This window comes from Acinonyx jubatus, chromosome B3, assembly GCF_027475565.1.
Source record: "Acinonyx jubatus isolate Ajub_Pintada_27869175 chromosome B3, VMU_Ajub_asm_v1.0, whole genome shotgun sequence".
NCBI lineage: Eukaryota > Metazoa > Chordata > Mammalia > Carnivora > Felidae > Acinonyx > Acinonyx jubatus.
The window spans coordinates 112,639,004-112,660,444 of record NC_069386.1 but is presented as its reverse complement, the minus strand read 5'-3'; the positions used below and the strand labels follow the sequence as shown (position 1 = coordinate 112,660,444).

The 21,441-nt window shown below is 39.1% G+C and overlaps 1 protein-coding gene and 1 non-coding gene across 4 annotated transcripts in view; one reads left to right on the top strand and one right to left on the bottom strand.

Moving 5' to 3' along the window:
* The window catches only part of DCAF5 (DDB1 and CUL4 associated factor 5), a 103,701-nt gene that overhangs the window by 9,256 nt on the left and 73,004 nt on the right, over positions 1-21,441 (top strand). For all 3 annotated transcript variants that reach the window (XM_027066023.2, XM_027066021.2, XM_053224615.1), the window contains exon 2: positions 19,624-19,767. In XM_027066023.2, the coding sequence (XP_026921824.1) occupies positions 19,656-19,767 (112 nt within the window). In that variant the 5' untranslated portion in view covers positions 19,624-19,655. The remainder of the gene's footprint in view (positions 1-19,623; positions 19,768-21,441) is intronic.
* On the bottom strand, positions 4,794-4,900 carry LOC113601722 (U6 spliceosomal RNA). Its single transcript, XR_003422996.1, has one exon. It is a non-coding gene; the product is annotated as a U6 spliceosomal RNA (small nuclear RNA).

The window sequence follows — 21,441 nt, the reverse complement described above, 5'->3', positions numbered from 1 at the left end:
TGCCTCTACTTGGTTCCTACCCCTTGATACAGTGAGGTAAGATTACCTTATATGGTCGATAAGGTAACTCTGTAGGTGCCCTGCCTACCTGGCTGCCTGCTGGGGTCCTTTATAACTAAGGTGACCACATATCCTGGTTTACTTGGGACCATCCCAATGTCCCCATTGTCCCAGTACAATTATGAGCCCTCCTTTCATTCCTAAAAATGTCCTAGTTTGAATGATAAGTTATATGGCCACCTACTCATAATCATAAATTGTTGTGTACTCAAGTAAAACCAAAGCCCTACTCTCTTAGCTTTTCCCATTTACCATTGAATGCCTCTGGTGAGAACACCTCCAAGCCTCTATTCTGTCAGGTCTTTCAGGTGCCACTTTTAGGGTACTGGATTGAGCCTGAGAGGCAGAGTGGTTGATAGTCATTTGTCCCCTCCTTGTCTTCTTATTAGAAGTGGGTGGGGGCAAGCTAACATTAAGAACATGCTATGTCCAGAGGCTAGTAAGTTATCCCTTCCTTACTATATACCTCCTCTTAGAGTTCTTTTTCTGCTGTTCACTTGTATATTCTTCAAAGCCCCCTTTTAAAAAAGTCTTCCTATGGGTTGTTTTTTGCAGTTGATTTTGAGCAAAGGTGTTCTGAGGAATGATTCCCTGCTGAGTCGAGATTTTTTTTTTTCCACTTTATCCAAAAGTGGGTGTGATACTGATATTAAACAATTAAACAGGCTTAGTTTTATGGAGTATCTGTCTAGCACCAGAATACACCTGGAGTAAAAGTTGGCCCCTCAAGTGTATAGATTGGCCTTGAGAAAAGTTTTCAGGAATTGTAGTTTCTCAGGTATATGGCCAGTTGGCTCTAGAATGTCTTTCATGTTGTGAAATGACCTCAATAGAGAAGTTTAAAAGATCTGGGTTAGAGTCCAGATTTCACCATTGTCACTGTGATCTTATGCTACTAATATATTATCTCTGTAGAATCATAGAATTTTATTGCTGGAAAAGACTAATGGTTATCTAAATGAAGCCGTTAATTTTACATATAGGGACACAGAGGAGCAAAGAGGTGAAGTGATCTGCCCAGTAGTTTACAACTAGTAAGTAGTACAGTCAGGATTAAAATCTGAATCTGGGTCTTCTGATCTGGTCTCTCAGTAGGGAAAGTCATGAGGTTCTGCATTTATGAAGGACTTTACTCAAGTAAAGTGTTAAACTCTTTAAGTGGCTTCTTCTGCCACTACATTCCATCTGCAGTTTCATTGTCCCTGAACATGGTTGGTCTGATTAAGTTGGAGTGCTCATTATTTTCAAGATGAGTCAGTAGAAATTTTCCAGGTTGGAGGCAGACTGTCACTCTGGCTGAATCTCCAGTTTTAATTCTTTTTTTTTTTTTTTAATGTTTTATTTATTTATTTTTGAGAGAACGCAAGCAGAGAAGGGGGGGGGGGCGGGGAACATGATCTCAAGGGGGCTCTGTGCTGACAGCCTCCAGCCCAATGCAGTGCTGAAACTCATGAACCATGATATCATGACTTAAGCCGAAGTCCAACCCTCAACCAACTGAGCCACCCAAGCGCCCCTCTCCAGTTTTAATTCTTAGCCTGCCCATACTTTCTTACTTTGGAAAGTCTATTTCCTTCCAAGAACATTACTCAGGAGGAGGAATTTTCTGCAAATTCAGGTGCCTGTCAAAATCTTGTTACACAACTTCTCTCATTCTGAATTTCCATTCAAGTCTTATATCTAAATTTCAGTTGTATCTTTTGTGTTATTTCATAAAGCAAGTACTAATTGGAGCCTCTGAGGATTGTTGTTTTTCTTTCTTTCTTTTTTTTAATAGGTGTCTGACCCATGTTTGATGGTTTATTGCAGATATCACTAGCTGCCATAGATGGCTGAAGCATGTGTTTTTGCCTTAGACATACTGGCAAGAAGTAACTGAAATTTGCATATTTGGCAACCAGTTTCAAGCAGCCCTTGAGTCTCAGGGTTGATATCTGTTTATACCTGCTTGTGGGTGGGTATTGTGTGCCTTCCTAAAAGGACTAAAAAGCATTGCACCTGCATTGGTTCAACCTTTTTAGAATTGCCCAAAGAAGAGAAAAGACAGCTTTATTATGTTGATAATGTTGCTTGTGCAGGGAGTTTTGCAAAAGCCAAGCAGGCAGTATTATTATTTAAAAAAACTAAAAAATCATAAACTACTCAGAATAAACGAGTGTGACACCATCCGGAGAGCATATTGTCCAGGTTAGTTCTGTATGGCAGAAGTGAGATTGGACATGATCTGTGGTCTGAGAGTACTTCATAGTGCATCATACTCATTTAATAGCTTCCTTGTAAAACCTTACTGTTGTTGAGACCCAGGAATCTGTTCTTAGTGTTCTCCTAGGTATTTGAGGAGCTTTTTATTCTTTGACATTTCACTAATTCCATACTTTACTATTGGGAACTTCCTGTTGAATCATGCAAGTCAACAGAATAGGGCACTTAGAAGACAGGCTGCCCGCTTATTCACAGGTTTGTAAAATATCATATATTAATTATAGGAAATTCAGAAAATAAAGAGATACCTAAAGGAAGTATACCACCTACTGAGGATGACCATTTTTGACACATGGGACATATTTTAGCCTTTTTTGTATGAATACATACATATTTATTTTAACTTTTTTATTTTAATGTTTTTTATTTTTGAGAGAGAAACAGAGAGCAAGCAGGGGAGGGGCAGAGAGAGAGGGAGACACAGAATCAGAATCAGAAGCAGGCTCCAGGCTCTGAGCTGCCAGCACAGAGCCCGATGCGGAGCTTGAACTCACGGAACACGAGATCATGACCTGAGCTGAAATCGGCTACTTAACCGACTGAGCCACCCAGGCGCTCCTGCATACGTACATATTTAAAAAATAAAATTCGGCTCCTGGGTGGCTCAGTGGGTTAAGCGGCCGACTTCGGCTCAGGTCATGATCTCGCGGTCCGTGAATTCGAGCCCCGCGTCGGGCTCTGTGCTGACAGCTCAGAGCCTGGAGCCTGTTTCAGATTCTGTGTCTCCTCTTTCTGACCCTCCCCTGTTCATGCTCTGTCTCTCCCTGTCTCAAAAATAAATAAAACGTTAAAAAAAATTTTTTTTTAAACAAAAAAATAAAATTGGAATTAGGTCATCTCTGTTGTTTTGTAACTTTTTTCTTAATATTAACATGTTTGTGTATGTCATTGAATATTCAAAAGCAGGGTTTTTCAATCTCAGCAGTATTGACATTTTGGGCTGGGTAATTCTTTGTGATGGGGGCTGTCCTGTGCATTGTAGCTGTTTAGCAGCGTCCATAGCCTCTAGCCACTATATGCTAGTAGCAGCTCCCCAGTTATGATGACCAAAAATTTCTCCAGGCATTGCCAAGTGCCCCAGGTGGAGGATCACCCTGGTTGAGAACCACTGTCTAAATGAAAAATTCTTAGACCCTTTGATCTCAGGACCTTTTTACGTTCTTAAAAATCATTGAAGACCTCAAAGAACTTCAGTTTATGTAGGCCATTTTTACCAATTTTTATTACATTAGAATTTAAAGCTGGTGAAGTTTAAAAACTCATTTCTTTGAGAATGGAAATAATAAACCTTATATTAACAATAATATTTCAATGAAAGATAATTATTTTCCAAAATAAATAGAAGAGTAGCATTATTACCTCTTTCTGACTCTTAAAAATGTTTCCAACTCTTTAATGTCATAATAGACATTATGAGGGCATTCATAGTTAATCTGCTATGAAATGTTGGTTTAGCTGACATATATGAAGAAAATTCAGCCTTACACAGATATGTAATTAGAAAAGGGGAAAGTATTTTAATGCCTTATCAGATAACAATATATTCTTCTTTGAGACTGTATCAAAACTTGACAAGTGGAAGTTTTTTTTTTTTTTTTAATGTTTATTCATTTTTGAGAGAGAGAGAGTGAGAGTGCATGTATGCTAGGAGAGGGGTAGTGGGAGACAGAATCCCAAGCAGGCTCTGCACTGACAGCAGAGAGCCCAACATGGGGCTCGAACTCACAAACCAGGAAATCATGACCTGAGCCGAAATTGGATACTTAACTGACTGAGCCACCCAGGCGCCCTGACAAGTGGAAGTTTCTTAAAGATTAGTTGCAGTGTAGAATCTGAAATCATGTCAGAGAGCTTTTCATAGTCTGTACATTAAAATCCATTAGTCTGTCTTTAAGGCCTTCCTGTGGCTTTTCTTGAAAAATTGGAAGATTGGGCAACCTTGAGCCTCCGTTTCTCTATGGCAGTAACTGGGTGGAGGTGAGTAGTGTCTTGTTCTTTAAAAAGGGTTGTAGGTCTCCAGTCTGCCTTTTATTCTGGCAGTTTCATTCATGTGCTTTGCTGCTTGGCCCCTGTTATATTTGAGAAGCTGAATTGTATCATGGTAAGGAGCTCCGTCTCTGGAGCCAGATTACCTGGATTCAGCTTCCAACTCCTACTCTTGATTGCTGTGTAACTTCAGGTTATGTAGCTTTTCTGCAGTGTTATCTGGATAACAAGGACAACAATACACCTACTTCATAAGATTGTTAAAAGGATTAGGAGAGCCCTACACATTGGTTTTTAACATCATGCATCAATCATTTGGGAAAATACTGGTTCACTGAGTTATGCAGATTTTCCAAATCTTGACGCATTTTATTATACATTTTAAGAAATCGTATTTGTTAATATTACCACCAACCTCATCAGAAAAGTCCTTTAAGTATTGAGAAGTAGTCAAGCTCACCGTGGTGAATACAAGTTTTTGTTTTTTAAATATGGAATGGTTCACGAATTTGCCTGTCATCCTTGCACAGGGGCCATGCTAATCTTCTCTGTATTGTTCCAGTTTTAGTGTATGTGCTGCTGAAGCGAGCACTGATTACAAGTTTTCCAAAAATCTTGTTTTCACTTGAGAGCTTGAACTTTATCATTGGCTACAAATACTGCCAGTTGTTTTCCTTGAAATGACAAACTCATCGTGTTCATTTTTGAGAAAATATGTGCCACATACCCAACTCTGAATAGCCAGAGTTTGTCAGTTGTTTCTCAAGTATATGGTGTTTAATGAAAAAAGCAGCCCGTTCAGCTCACAATGCAAACTGTCACATATGTGCTTTTCCACAAAATAATCATTGTTCTTTGGTGTGGAGTGGAAGTGTTTTGTGTGTGCTTTCCATTTCATCATACATAGTATTAAGATGGATACTCTGGTTGAAATTTGGTAACATTATTTTCACAGCTTTGGGCCACCTGGGTGGCTCAGTCGATTAAGTGTCTGACTCTTGAGCTCGGCTCAGGTCATGATCTCACAGTTCGTGGGGTCAAGCCTCACATTAGGCTTTGCGCTGACAGTGCAGAACCTGCTTGGGATTCTCTCTCTTCTCTTCTCTCTCTCTTCTCTCTCTCTGCTTCTCCGCCGGCTCGTGCACTCTTTCAAAATAAATAAACTTAAAAAATTATTTTTAGAGCTTTATCAAGGACATTCCTAAATGAAATTGACATTGGTCTTTTTTACTGCAAGTCTGTGACAGTTAAGGATACACTGATGACTAGTAGTTTGCTGTACTGCCTTGATTATCACTGAGGCACCAGTAATTTTACAAAACACCATGCTTTTGCACATCACCATGAAGTACAATGTCAATACAGTGAAAAAGGCAAATAACATTTGACTGTTATTGTGAAAATAGTTTTGACTTTGTAGACTTCCTGGAATTCATGGAACACATTCATTCTATTTTTTTGCTTTTATTGCAATTCTTATAGTGCAACCTTTGAGATATTTTGTTTTTTTTAATTTTTTTTCTTAGAATAAAATCTTAGAAATGAGATTCTAGGTTAAAGGGTATGAACTTTTTTATACTTATAAAATACATTTAATGTATATTTGCCCTCCAAGATGGTTAAACTAACTTATTCATACTTATACCAGTTTATCATGAGACTGCATCATGGCTGTTGCTGGGCATCATTTAATTTTTGCCAATTAAGTCAGTATGTGAAGAATACTATCATTTTAAAAACTTATTACTACTTCAGTTCACATATAACTGGCCTTGATTATTAGTGAGGCTGAATATTTTTCTCTTAAGTTTGGGCCATTTTGTAGTCTTTCTGTAGGCTGATTACAGCGCAACTGATTAGGTTGTAACTTTCTTTGCTAATATAGTCACATATTCCTAATACCTTTTGAGATTAATCTCTAGTTACCCTGTTTGCATTTGGGTTTATTTCAAATCTCAGCCTCAGATTTAGTGCCCCTCTCATGGAGGCAGATAGTAAAGGTATCTGATAATTATTTTCTAAATTTCAGAAGTTTGAACCCTTTTTGACTTTTTGTCATAATTTAAGGGGTATCACCTGTGCTATTACTTAACTTTTTTTTTTAGTTGACTCTTGATACTTGGAACTATATTACTATAATGTCTATCAAATCATAGGATTTATGTGCTATTTTTTCCTAGTAAACATTAATATACATACTTGTTAAAATCATTTTCTACTGTCTGAAGTTATTCAGTGGCCTCTGCTTGCCACACTTTAGGAAGAGCAGGAACTTTGGAATCAGACATCCTCAATTTGAATCCCACTATACCTCTAACCGGTGGTGTGTTCAGTGATAGGTGAGTTTGCCTCTTTGTGCCTCAGTTTCTTTCCTGGCAAATTGGAGATGTTGGAGAATATGATCTCTTAGGTGTCATCCAACTCAATTCTGTGATTCTGGTGTAAAATATTTGTAGATTCCTCTCTCTGTTTCAGCTCAGGCATTAGAGGCATTGTCTAGGGATTAGTGTGCTAGTTTAGGATTTTAAAACCTTAGCTCTATTAAACTCTACTGCTGCTGGTCACTTGATTTTACAGAAACCATTTAATGGAATCCTAGCTGTCTAGTTAGGGTGTTACTGCTACTGTAATTCCTGCTCCCTGTTCAATGTGAAGTGCTTCATTCAAAGCTTCCATCATTGAGGCAAGTCAATGCCTCACTTTTCACATCTTTGAAATGGGGATAATGTTTCTGCCCTACTTACCTAATTGGAGATGTAGAAAAATGAGGTAATATGCAGATCAGTGGGCTCAGCTTTCAGGACAAGAGTACTAGGTAAGGGCAGGGTATCAGCAGAAGTTAATACCAACAGATGTTATCCCCCGCTGTGGCTACTTCTATAGTGAAGAGCGACACTCCTTATCTCTCCATACTCACCTGCACCTGCCATTTGATTTTTTTTTATCCCTGACTTTGGAAGTGCCACTAGACCCCAGTTTTGTGACCTTGGGCAAATCACCCAATCTTAACTTATCCCTGGGCTAGATGAAGCCTGCACTGAGGCCTGCATTCAGCCTACAAAATCAGGTTGCTTGCTTTTGTTGAAAAATTGGAAGATCAGGCAACCTTGAGCTTACTTACATTTCTGTATGGCAATAGCTGGCTGGAGCTGAGTAGTGTCTTGGTTTTTATTTTATTTTATTAAAAAATTTTTTTTAATGTTTATTTATTTTTAACAGAGAGAGACAGACAGACAGATTCAGAGACAGAGCATGAGTGGGGGAACGGGGAGAGAGAGAGGGAGACACAGAATCTGAAGCAGGCTCCAGGCTCCGAGCTGTCAGCACAGAGCCAGACGCAGGGCTCGAACTCACGGACCGTGAGATCGTGACCTGAGCTGAAGTCGGACGCTTAACGACTGAGCCACCCAGGCGCCCCGTGTCTTGTTCTTTTAAAAGGATTGTATATTCTCCAGTCTGCCCTTTATTCTGGCAGGTTTTATTCATGTGCTTTGCTGCCTGGCCCCTGTTGTATTTGAGAGGCTGAATTGTATCATGATTAGGGGCTCCGTCTCTGGAGCCAGATTACCTGGATTCAGCTCCCAGCTCCTACTTTTGATTGCTGTATATCTTCAGGTTATTTAGCTTTTCTGTAGTTTTATCTGAATAATAAGGACAACAATACCTATTTTATAGGGCTGTCAAGAGCATTAGAAGAGATACTACAAACATGTAAAACTCTTAGGGTAGTCCCTGGCCTGGAGCAAATTTAGCTGAAGTTAGCTATTGTTGGAGTTTAAGCAGTATATAATGGGTAACATTTCTGTAGCTCATACTGTGTATCAGGCAATCATCCAAGCCTTCCACATAACTCTATCTCATTAATCCTACCATAATACTATAAAACAGGTGGAGTTATTTTCTCAGTTTTGCAGACGAGAGGATACAGTTGAGAGAGGGTAAGTACCCTGCCTGGAGGCACACAGCTAGTAAGTGGTAGCAACATTGAGAGTTGAACCTATGCACTTGTATTCTAAGGCTGTGGTCTTGAATGTTGTGCTGCCTCATGCTACATCTACCTTTAAAATAGGTCTAATTATACAAGTGGCAAGCGCGGGTAAATGGTGATTATTGCTTTTAATGTTTTTGTAAGTGATTTGAGGAGGGTATGCATATCAGTATCCTGAATTTGTATATGACATTCATATATAAATGCCCTTCAGGTAAGTGAAATGCCAAACCAATAAGGCTAAACTGCAGGCAACTCTTTTTGTCTGGGTGGAGTGAGTGAGCAGAAGAGTGATAACTGACTTTCCTCAAAGTAGGTAAATATAAACTAGTACATGAAGGAAAGTAACAGACTGCTTGATGTGCTTCAAGATATTCAGTAAGGACCTGAGAGTCACGTTAGTGTCTTATTTGAAGGTCAAAAAGGCCAGCAAACATGTCAAACCCATTAGCATAGCTCTTACTTAAAAACAAAATAAAAGAAAACAAAACAGAAAATAACAGGTGTTGGTGAGGATGTAGAAAAGTTGGAAGTCTTGCACATTGCTAGTGGGAATGTAAAATGGTACAGCCCTTGTGGAAAACAGTATGGTAGTTTCTCAGAAAAGTAAACATGGAATTGACATATGATCCAGGAATTTCATTTATGGGTGTAGACCCCAAAGAATTGAAAGCAGGAAATTGAACAGATATTTGTACACTCATGTTCATAATAGCATTATTCACTAGAGCCAAAGGGTGGGAGCAAGCTATCACCCATATGTGGTGTATACATAAAATAGAACATTATTCAGCCTGAAAAAGGAAATTCTGACACATGCCACAGTATGGTGAACCTTGAGGACATTACGATGAAATAAGCCAGTCATAAACGGACAACTTTTATATGAGTCCATTTATATGAGGTACCTAGAATAGTTGAATTCATAGACAGAAGTCATGTCTCTAGAGTTAGAATCGTGGTTGCCAGCAGGGAGGAGGGAGGCTGGAATGGAGAATTATTATTTAGTGGGTACAGAGTTTCAGTTTGGGAAGATGAAAAAGTTCTGGAGATGGGTGGTGGTGATGGTTGCCCAATAACGTAAAAATGCGAATGTATTTAATGGCACAAAACTCTACACTTAAAAATGGCTTAAGAAAAATAAAAGCCAGCAAAATGCTAGGCACCTCTAGGCAAAAAAAACTGGAGACAAAATGGAAAATGCTTTTCTCCTGTGTAATGAATGCTGTAGGGCAGATTCACTTGAAATTCTAAGTAGTGGTCTGGCCTCTGCACTTTGGTAGGAGGGATACAACTTGGTTTTAGGCTCCAGGCCTAGCCATGTCTCTCTGATTCTCATCTGGAAAAAAGGGTTATGTAATCTTTACCTCACAAGCAAAGATGTGTGTGAATGAATGTCTATACAAATGCTAATTATTTTCAACTTTGGAAAAATAGCAAAGCAGACTTTATTTCCCACTCACTGATGTGGCTGGGCTGTGTGGCACACACGCTCTGCCTCTGTGTCTTCACGCTGCCTCTTAGAGCGCAGGAGAGGGATGGTCCATACAAAAAGAGGTTTGGCGTCACAAAACAGTTACATTATGCGCACTGAAAAGAAGGAGTAAATAGGCTGAAAAGAAAGCCAGGCGGAATAATTTTCCTCTAGTCCTTGCAAGTTAAAAAGAAAAAAAAACCCAAAAACAAAAACAAAAAAACAACTGCAGCAACATAAAAGGGTATTAAGTAAAATTGCTATTTCCAAGAAGTAACCTCTGTTAGCCATTTTGCATCTGTCCTTCCATGTACAAATTTGTGTATGTTTTTCTTTCATTAAAATGTATCGGGGTGCCTGGTTCAGTCGGTAGAGCATCCGACTCTTGATTTCGGGGTTGTGAGTTTGAGCCCCATGTTGGGTGTAGAGATTACTTAAAAATAAAATCTTAAAAAAAATGTATCATGCTATTCATACCCTTATGCTACCTAGAACAAGAGTTGGAAAGATAAGAACAAATTCATGAATGATATGTGTAAGAAACTAGAACATTTTGAGGGGTATATATACCTAACATATGGCACACTGGGTAAGTGTTTTTATATGTATTTTCTCAATACACACAGCAGCCCTGTGAGATAGTTGGTATTTTTTTCATTTTACAATCATAAAACTGAGGTTAGAGAAGTAGAATAACTCGCTCAAGGACACATGGATGGTGTGCTCAGACACTTTTATTCCAGAGCTTGTACTTCGTGTACCCTTCCGTAGCACCACCTTTGCTGCCTATCAGAGATGAGACCCTGGATCTAATCCCATTCTGGTTGGTTTTTTAAAGAAAATAGTGTTTTGAATAGTTAATACAGTCACTAACACTTAAAAAAATTTTTTTTTCATGTTTATTTATTTTTGAGAGAGAGACAGAGACAGAGTGTGAGTGGTGGAGGGGGTGAGACAGGGAGACACAGAATCTGAAGGACGTTCCAGGCTCTGAGCTGACAGCACAGAGTCCAACACAAGGCTCGAACCCACAAACCGTGAGATCATGACCTGGGCAGAAGCCAGATGCTTAACCAACTGAGCCGCCCAGGTGCCCCTTACACTTTTTTAATCCATGATTATTCCATGTCAGTACAGACAGAACTGCCTCATGTTTTTTGTCTTTTTTTTTTTTTTTGGCATCATAATACATGGTACATACATGAACAATAAGCTGGTTTTTGCATTTTTATTGTGGTAAAATATACATAACACAAAATTTACCATTTTAACCATTTTTTTAATTAAAAAAATTTTTTTGACGTTCATTTATTTTTGAGACAGAGAGAGACAGAGCATGAACAGGGGAGAGGCAGAGAGAGAGGGAGACACAGAATCTGAAACAGGCTCCTGGCTCTGCACTGTCAGCACAGAGCCCAACGCGGGGCTCGAACTCACAGACTGTGAGATCATGACCTGAGCCGAAGTCGGATGCTTAACCGACTGAGCCACCCAGGTGCCCCTCATTTTAACCATTTTTAACTGTAATGTACAGTTCACTTGCATAAAGTACTTCACACTGTTATACAATCATCATTACTATCCATCTCCAGAACTTTTTCATTTTGCAAAATTGAAACTCTGTTCCTATTATATAACAACTCCACATTGTCCTGCCACCCCCCACCCCAACCCCAGCCCCTGGCCCCTACCATCTACTTTATGTCACATTAAAACAATAATTTTAACCAGACTTCTATTGATGGATTTTTAAATGGTTTAGTCTCTTGCTCTTCAACAATGTGCTGCAGGAGTAATTGATCCTGAGTTTCAGAATGCTCTCTCAGTTCCTTCCTATGCTTGGCTGACTTTCTGAGGAAGCCCAAAGCAAATTCTTTTTCCTAGTGGGACTTAGCTTTTCTGGGCTATAAAATAAGAAGAATGTTAAATAATTACTTTTGTTACAGTATGGTGTGAGGGCTTATATAGTTTCTGCTTATAGCTCAGGATCCGTTGAGAAAGAGTGCTTTTTAAGTATAGTTTTTCTGTAACTACAAAACTGCTGCCACAATGTGATTATAGTACATTTGGGGATGAGTTAGTGAGTTTAATGCAGAATTAAATCAACCCAATAAGACGAGCATCAGAGTAGCTATGTTCTTTTGGGGTTCTCAGATGGATTGAAGCTAGGCAAGCGTCTGTGAGGAAACCAGGCCTAGAAGCCCTGTCCTCTGCTTGTCCCTTGCCTGGTACTAGTGCCAAGCAGAAAGTCCTTGCCTTCCTAAGAGGTCCCTGTGCTCCTTCCACAGAAGCCCTAGAGAGACTGGGGCCAACCTCACAGAAGCACTTGACTGCCAGGCTCACAGAGCCAGCTTAAAGGATCGAACTCTTCACTTCGATTCTTTGCAGGTCCAACAGTCTCTGTGCATGGAACCATGTAATCTCTGCTTTTCCCCCCGCTAATGTTTGTTTATTTTTGAGAGAGTACAAGTGGGGGAAGGGGCAGAGAGACCGGGTAGAGGATCCAAAGCAGGCTGTGAGCCCACGTAGGGCTTAAACTCACGAACTGCGAGACTGTGACCTCAAGTCGGATGCTCAACCGACTGAGCCATCCAGGTGCCCCATCTCTGCTCTTTTGAATTGATTAGATGATTCACAGAGAGAGAACTATAGAGTTTTTCAGGTTCTGAACTGATTTATCCTTATTTTACCAGCCATCCTTTGCTTTGTGGGGGGTGGGCAGGGGCAGAGAATTGGCCACAGCTGTTGCTGTTATTCTTCCTCTAGTGGCTTCAAAGCAGCCCAGCAATTTCAGGTGATACCTCAGTTTGCACCACTGTGGTTTTTGCCAACACATGGTTGAAAAGTATTGTGTTGGCACAGAGCTCTTAATACCTTGCCTAAGGAAATATGTGTGTGCGTGTATGTGTGTGTTGGCCGGGAAGAGGTGCACCTTACATCTTCTGACACTAACCTTGAGGGCAAAGTAGAAGCAGGCCTTGCCATAGCCATAATTTCTGCCTCAGTGATTCCAATCTCTTATGGACTTGGGCTGTCATCATCATGGCGAGTAGTAAGGACACATCGTTTTAAATGGTCCCAAGGCATTCTACAAATAACCATGCATTTTAAATTACTAAGTATTTATTTGGCAAAAGTAAATCATTCTTTAAATGTCTAGAACGAACACTAAAGATAATGCTGTTTGGATAATGGGGGATGACCCTTAGCTGAGAATGGTTATGTCTCTGAGTGCATAGATGTAGATATTATTTTCTTGTTTATTGAACTTTTTTTTTAGAGCTACTCTAATTCAGGAGAGGCTGTGCTGCCTTGCATAGGTCTGAGTAAATAAATAGAAGTGCTACCAGTTTTTCCTTTGCCATGAGTATCCCAGCCCATCCTAGAGAGTTTTGTTTTCTTTTTCTATCATGAAAATTTTAAAAATCCAAAATGTTTTGGGGCACCTGGGTGGCTCAGGCAGTTAAGTGTCTGACTCTTGATTTCGGCTCAGGGCATGATCTCACGGTATGAGTTCAAGTCCCACATCAGGCTCTGCTCTGGCAGTGTGAAGCCTCCTTGGGATTCTCTTTTTCTCTGCCTTTGTACTGTGCATGCTCTCCCTCTCTCTCAAAAATAAACATTAAAACCAAAACAAAATAAAAACTTTAAAAATCCAAAATGTTTTATTTTATGGAAATGTTCAAGCATTCACAAAAGTATAGTATACCCATCCATAATAAGTACCAACATTGGGTGCCTGGGTGCCTCAGTTGGTAAGCGTCTGACTTTGGCTCAGGTCAGGATGTCCTGTTTCATGAGTTTGAGTCCCACATCAGGTGAGCTCAAGCCCCACTTCCAGTGAGCACAAGCCCTGCTTCAGGTGAGTCCCTCTTCTCTCCCTCTTTCCCTCTCTCTCTCTTTCTGCACCTCACTCGTGCTCTTTCTCTCTCAAAAAAAGAAAAAAGAAAAAAATTACCAACATTTTATTAATCGCCTATCCTGTGGTGCTTGGCTGGCTCGGTGAGTAGAGCATGCGACTCTTGATCTCAGGGTTGTAAGTTTGAGTCTCATGTTGGGTGTAGAGATTACTTAAAAATAAAATCTTAAAAAAAGATCACCTATGTCCCCTACTTTTTTTTTTTAATGTTTATTTATTTTGAGAGGGAGAGAGAGAATCCCAAGCAGACTCTGTACTGTCAGTGTAGAGCCCAACCTGGGGTTTGATCCTGAACTGTGAGATCATGACCTGAGCTGCAAACTCAACCTACTGAGCCACCAGGCACCCTCCCCCACCTTTTTTCTGTAATATTTTAAAGGAAATTCCAGACATACTATTTCACCTACCTTAGTATATATGCATCCCTAACTGATAGGCACTTTTTTGTTTTTTAACAGCACCACAGTGTCATTGCTATACTTAAATTTTTTTTTTAACATTTATTTTTGAGAGACAGACACAGCACGTGAGCAGGGGAGGGGCAGAGAGAGAAGGAGACACAGAATCTGAAGCAGTCTCCAGGCTCTGAGCAAGCTGTGGGCACAGAGCCCCGACTCAGGGCTCGAACCCACAAACTGTGAGATCATGACCTGAGCCAAAGTCTGATGCTCAACCGACTGAGCCACCCAGGTTCCCCGATATGCTTTATAGATGTAACAATATTGGGGCACCTGGCTGGCTCAGCTGATAGTGTGACTCTTGATCGCAGGATTATGAGTTCAAGCCCCACGTTGGGCATGGACCCCACTTAAAATTAAAAAAGAGATGTAACAATATTTCCTTGATACCATAAAGCATAAAGAAAAGTAGAGAAATGAACGGAGTAATGTGTAGAATTGTTAAATAGCTATATTGTACACCTGAAACTAATATAATACTGTATGTTAATTATACTGGAACTTAAAAGAATTTTTTAAATAGATACCAATTGGATTTGACAAAATGTTGACAATTTGTTAAATTTGCTTATAGTCTGTTTTTATTTTTTTTAAAGAAACAAAACTTTACAGGTACAATTGAAGTCCTCTTTAGTATATGTGTGTTCATCAACAAACTATATGGTATTATTTTATATAGTTAAAAATATATATTTAATGTTATCTTTTACATATCCTTCTGAAACTTGCTTTATTACTTGCCATTAGGTTTTCAAGATTTATGTTGGTACACATATATCTAGTTCATTTTAACTGCTGTGTGTTCTGCTTGGTTTAGATTTAATTTGTATTTGTATTCCAATGGAATTTATTAGTTTATATATTGATGGATATTTGTATTATTTAGAATTTCGTTGTTTGCTATTGTAAACAGTGATGCAGTGTACATCCTTGTACATTTCCTTGTGTCACTTTGTAAGAACTTATTTAAATTATAATTTGCATTTTCCTGATTACTATAGAGGTTGAGATCCTCTGTAATATCTTTTGGCTATTTTGGTTGTCCTCTTCTGTGAGTTATCATATTTGCCTCTTTTCCTAATGGTTTTAAAAATTGATTTGTAGGAATTCTTTGTATAAGCCATTGTCCATTTTGTGTATTGCTAGAATCTTTCAATTCAGGGAGTCTTTTCTTGGTCCCTGTTTCTGGTCTCTCAGTTTACTATAGTTTGGTTGGCCTCTGTTTTTATTCCTATGCTCCCCTGTTTTATTCTGACTTGTACATTTTTCAGTTATGTTACCAAGGTAGAGAATCCCTTCAGTTGTCCATTAGGTGAACTGCTTTGTCATTTATGGTTAATTTTTTGTTCTATAAGGCAGGCAACCTAGAGTAGTGATTAAGAATGGAGGCTATAGAGTCTTAACTGCTTGCTTTTGAATCTCAGCTCAACCACTTTACTTACTGTGCGACCTTGGTAAGTTACTTAACCCTCTTGTATTTGACTTTATAATCTATAAAACCCACGAGGGCAGAGCTGTTATGATCCCAGTTTTTTTTTGATGAAACTCAGGCTCAGGGAGATTAGATTAGAAACGTGAGTAAGTAGAAGAAACATGTGGGCTTCTTTATCTTTTGAGTTTCCACTTTTGATAGAGACATGGGCACAGAGAAATATTTCTGTAACACAGGATACACAGGAGCAAGAGCTATGATAGGTCCCTGACCTGTGACTTCAGTGTTGGGAAAAAACAGTAAGAGTAGGAACTATGGAGAACTAAAGTGCCCACTGCCTGTATGAATCTATTATTAGGGTAAAAAACTCCTTTGTGTTACTATTCATTAAAACAAAACAACAAAAACCCAAACCTTTATTTTTTTTGACTTTAACTTATAAGAGATTTGAATTTTTTAAAAAGATTTTAAATCATCTCTACACCCAAAGTGGGGCTTGAATTCACAATCCTAAGATCAAGAGTCCCATGCTCCACTGACTGAGCCATCCATCCATCCTAAGATCTAGAATTTAGATAACCATCCCAGGCCAGAGATTCATAGTTGAAATAGGCAAATCATAAACACAGAACACAAGGCCACACTTAAGGGATCAGTTTGGTAGAGAATGAAACACTTTGGAGGATGACACAGAACTTGATTTTGACCAACAATGAAAGAAAGAAGGAACTCAAGCAGCAGAGGCAACTTCTTTCTAGGGGAGGGAGAATAAATTTGACTTGGCTACTGTATCTTCTATTGATTTTTAAAATTACATTATAAAAGGAAACATGTTTCTGGCAAAAGGTCAAGTACTACAGGAAGGTGTAAAGTAAGAATTAAAATATAAGATATAAAATTTCTCGAGTCAACAAAACTAAAAGACAGTCTGTGTGGGAGAAGATATTTGCAGATGACATATTTGACAAGAGGTTAGTATCCTAAATCTATAAAGAACTTATCAAACTCAACACCCAACAACTAAATAATCCAGTTAAGAAATGGGCAGAAAACATGAACAGATATTTTTCCAAAGAAGACATCTAGATGGCTAATAGACACATGAAAAGATGCTTAACATCACTTTCATCAGGGAAATACAAATCAAAACCATGATTAGATACCACCTCACACAGGTCGGAATGGGCAAAATTAACAACACAGGAAGCAACAGGTGTTGGCGATGGTGTGGAGAAAAAGGAACTCTCATGCACTGTTGGTAGAAATGCAAACTTGTGCAGCCACTCCGGAAAACAGTATAGAAGGCCCTCAAAAAGTTAAAAATAGAACTATCCTACGTTCCAGCAAGTGCACTACTAGGTATTTGCCCAAAGGATACAGAAACACTGATTGAAATGGTCACGTGCACCCCAATGTTTAGAGCAGAATTATCAACAATAGCCATATTATGGAAACAGCCCAAATTCATTGACTGATGAATGGATAAAGATGTGTATATATTTATATACAGTGGGATATTTACTCAGCCATCAAAAAGAATGAAATATTACATTTGCAACAAGATGTATGGAGCTAGAGTGTATTATGCTAAGCGAAATAAGTCAGTCAGAGAAAGACAAATACCATATGATTTCACTCATATGTGGAATTTAAGAAACAAAACAGATGAACATAGGGGAAGGGGGGAAAAAGAGAGGGAAGAAAACTATCAGAGACTCTTAACTGTAGAGAACAAACTGAGGGTTGGTTGATGGAGGGAGAAGGGTGAGGGATGGGCTAAATGGGTGATCCATATTAAGGAGTGCCCTTATTGTGATGAGCACTGAGTGTTGTATGTAAGTGATGAATCACGAAATTCTACACTTGAAACCTGAAACCAATTTTACCACACATGTTAACTAAAATTTATTTTTTTTAATTTTTTTATAACAATTTTCTTTTTTTTTTTTTTTTAATGTTTTTTATTTATTTTTGAGACAGAGAGAGACAGAGCATGAGCAGGGGAGGGTCAGAGAGAGAGGGAGACACAGAATTGGAAGCAGGCTCCAGGCTCTGAGCTGTCAGCACAGAGCCCAATGTGGGGCTTGAACTCACGAACTGTGAGATCATGACCTGAGCTGAAGTCGGATGCTTAACCGACTGAGCCACCCAGGTGCCCCCATGTTAACTAAAATTGAAATAAAAAGCTTGAAATAAAAAATAAAATATAAAAGGTTCCCAATAATATAAACCCAAAAGAATTAAAAACAGAGACTTGAACAGATATTTGCACATCCATGTTCTTAGCAACATTATTCACAATAGCCAACAGGTGAAAACAACCCAAATGTCCATCAGTGGATGAATGGATAAACACAATATGGTGTGTGTGTATGTGTATAACAGAATATTAGCCTTAAAAAAGAATGGAATTCTGGTACATGCTACAGTATGGATGAACTTTGAAGATATTATGCAAAGTGAGCAAGACAGACACAGAAAGACAACTATTGTATGGTTCCACTTATATGAGTTAGCTAGAACAGTTAAATTCACAGAGGCAGAAAGTAAAATGGTAGTTACTGAGGGCGGGGAAAGTTATTGTTTATTAGGTACAGAGTTTCAGTTTGGGATGATGTAAAGATTCTGGGGATGGATAGTGGTGATGGTTGCACAACAGTGCAAATACAAAGAATGTGCAAGTATACGGTGTAAGTATATAGAATTGTATACTTAACAATGGTTAGAATGGTAGATTTCATGTTTTATGTATTTTACCACAGTAAAAACGTTTCCCAACTCTAGTCTGGAGATGGTGTCCAGTATAAACAGTTTCTTTTATAGATATATAGATAGGCAAATACAAACATAGATATGCAAGTATGAGCATATTAGTTCTGCTCTTTGGGGGCACTCATTTAGGTGCTTGGAGACTCCACAGTAAATAAATTGACAAGGATCCTGCAGTCCTGGAGTTTTTAAAATTTTTGTTTTACACAGAATGCTTTTTGGTACACATACTGTTTTACACCTTATTTTCCCCCTGCACAAAGACCTTTGGACATCTTTCCAAGTTCTAGATTTACTGATTTCATGGCTGCATGGTATGCCCTCGTATGGGTGTGCTATAATTTGTGGCTGTTGTATTGAATGGAGAAGGGGAAGAAGAGGAATAGAGATTGCTGTGGTTTGCTGCTCATGTTTGCCCTGTTGTAACTTAATTTTTATTAGGAGACTAATATAGGCTTGTTATAAAAAGTGAGGGGGTGCCAAATAAATAAAAGTAAGAACCCTCCAGTCTGTTCTTTTTATTTTAATCCTATTTCCTGGAAATAATAACCACTGTTAACCATTGTTAACACGTAACAGTTATTTATCCTTCCAGACATTTTTAATGCATCTGCAAAAATAAAAAATACATAGAACATAATTATTCTCTAGGAGCTGGCTCATGCAGTACGATACTGCTCATTTAATTCAGACTATTGTAAGTTATGCAAAGGAAAAGAGGTGAACCTGGGCTTCATGAGAGCTAGGCTCTGTCTAGATCCTGCTGTGACAGTCAATTCCTTAGTTATCATTTGTATGCTGTCCCATATTCAATGAAATCACATCAAGGAGAGTGCTTTGAAAACTAGTATGCTAGAACTATTACCATGGAGTTCCTTGGTTGCAAGCATTAGAAACCAGCTCACCTTCTGTTAGATAAGAAAAGGTTGCCGGGAACATTAGTAGAAGGATTTTAGGTAGCAAGCAAAAATATATTTAAACAACTGAGTCTCTGGAAAGTCAGGAATAGAGTGCCTTTGAGGGTTTCAATATCAGTGTTTATCCCTTTCCATATGTCTGTTCAAGATTTAATTCCTGGGGAAAAGTGAGTGGCTTAGAGACCATGTATCTCCCGATGGTTAAGGCGGTAGAGTCCTGGGTTTATGTGCCCCATCAGAATCTCACAGAGTCGGGGAGTTGCAGTTTTGGAAGGGATAGAGTTCAAGGCTGGCAAAACTGAGTGTCAGCCTTGAAGTGTCAGCCATTTTAACCCTAGATTCTTATTCCCCTCTCAAGGAGGAGATGACCGTCGGGTTCTGCTATGGCACATGGAACAAGCTATCCACTCGAGAGTCAAGCCCATACAGCTGAAAGGAGAGCACCATTCCAACATTTTTTGCCTGGCTTTCAACAGTGGGAACACCAAAGTATTCTCTGGAGGTGAGAAGAAGGGAGACTTCCACCCTAGGAAATTCACTGTGGCTGAGATTTTAGATGAAAGAGTCCAAAAAGTAGCCTTGTTTTTCTTCCCTTATTTCACTGAGCTATAGAAATGGTTTCCCATAGCTTGTCTTCTCTGCATTATAGCAGTTTAGACATGTATGTGAGAGTAATTCCTCCTTCCTTCCCTCCTTTCTTCTGTTCTTTTGATCCTTTACTCTCATTCTTTGTCTTTTTTGATAGAAAATTTTTTACATTGCAATGTGGCATACAGAAACATGCACACATTTAAAATAGTACTTAACCTTGTTATGTGTGGTACATTCTGATTTTTTAAAAATTCTATTTCATTTTTAAAGATATTTTTTAAATGTTTATTTTGAGAGAGAGAGAGAGAGAGAGAGAGAGAGAGGATCCCAAGCAGGCTCCTCACTGTCAGCCTGGAGCCTGACACGGGGCTCGAACCCACAGCTGTGAGATCATGACCTGAACCGAAATCTAGAGCCAAAAGCTTAGCTGACTGGGCCACCCAGGCACCCCTCATTTTTAAAGATCTTAAAGGTTGTAACTCAAATTGATGTTGTGATCCATGGGTGGCTCCAGTTTGAAAAAACATTGTGTTAGGGTACAATTGGAATGGCCTGTGCTCAAGCCAGCCTCTTGGTGATGCCTTTCATCAACCACACTCCTTTCTGAGCACCGCATTTCTAACCCTGACCTTCCTTTTGCACTGCAGATTTTCGCATGGAATATCTACCTATGTGTTCTAAAAGCAATTTAAGTACAGCAAATCTAAAACCAAGATTATTAGTCTTCTTCTCCTGCACAAATACTTCCTCTTGTTCCCTGGATTCCCTTTCTCAGTTATTATCAGTGTTCACCTAATGATTCAAGCTATTAGGTTTAAACTTTAAGAAACTGCTTATATTGAAGCACTTTCTTAAAAGGTTTTTTATTTTTATTTATTTGTGGGGAGGAGGGGCAGACAGAGGGGGAGAGAATTTCAAGCAGGCTCCATACTGTCAGCACAGAGCCAGATGCAGGGTTCAAACTCACAAACCTTTGAGATTATGGCCTGAGCTGAAATCAAGAGTCAGGTACTTCACCAGCTGAGCCACCCAAGTGCCCCTGATATCAAGCACTTTTAACTTACAAAAAAATGACAGTTTCACCAGGTTCAGTCTAATAGAAATCTTGAAGTCATCCTCAAACCTTCCTTTCTTTCATTTACCTATCTTGTGACTCACCAACCAGACTTAGAAGCTTCTCATATTCATCCTTTTAGTTTCTGCTCTCTTTCCTTACCCACTGCACTGGTTCAGGCCCTCATCTTTGACCCGGACTATTGCAGTGGCCTTTGTGATTTCTGCAACGTCTCTAGCCCTCCTAATTTGTCACTTATACAAGTTTTCTTTTAAAAATAAAGTTTAACCATGTGAACCTCTGACCCTACAGTGTCCACAGGATAAAGTCTAAACTTCAGTCTACCTCTCTAGCCTCACTTCCCTCCCCCGCATTATGTACTCTAGCCCACTACACCACTTGCCACCTTTGGTGCCCTTGTATTGTTTGCTCTTGCTGTTCTGTCACGGGTCATGATTAATTGTCCGGTCCCCCCAATTCCCCTGAGTCATCCATTGGTAATAGTTTTGGGTTATTAGAGTTTCTGTTCAA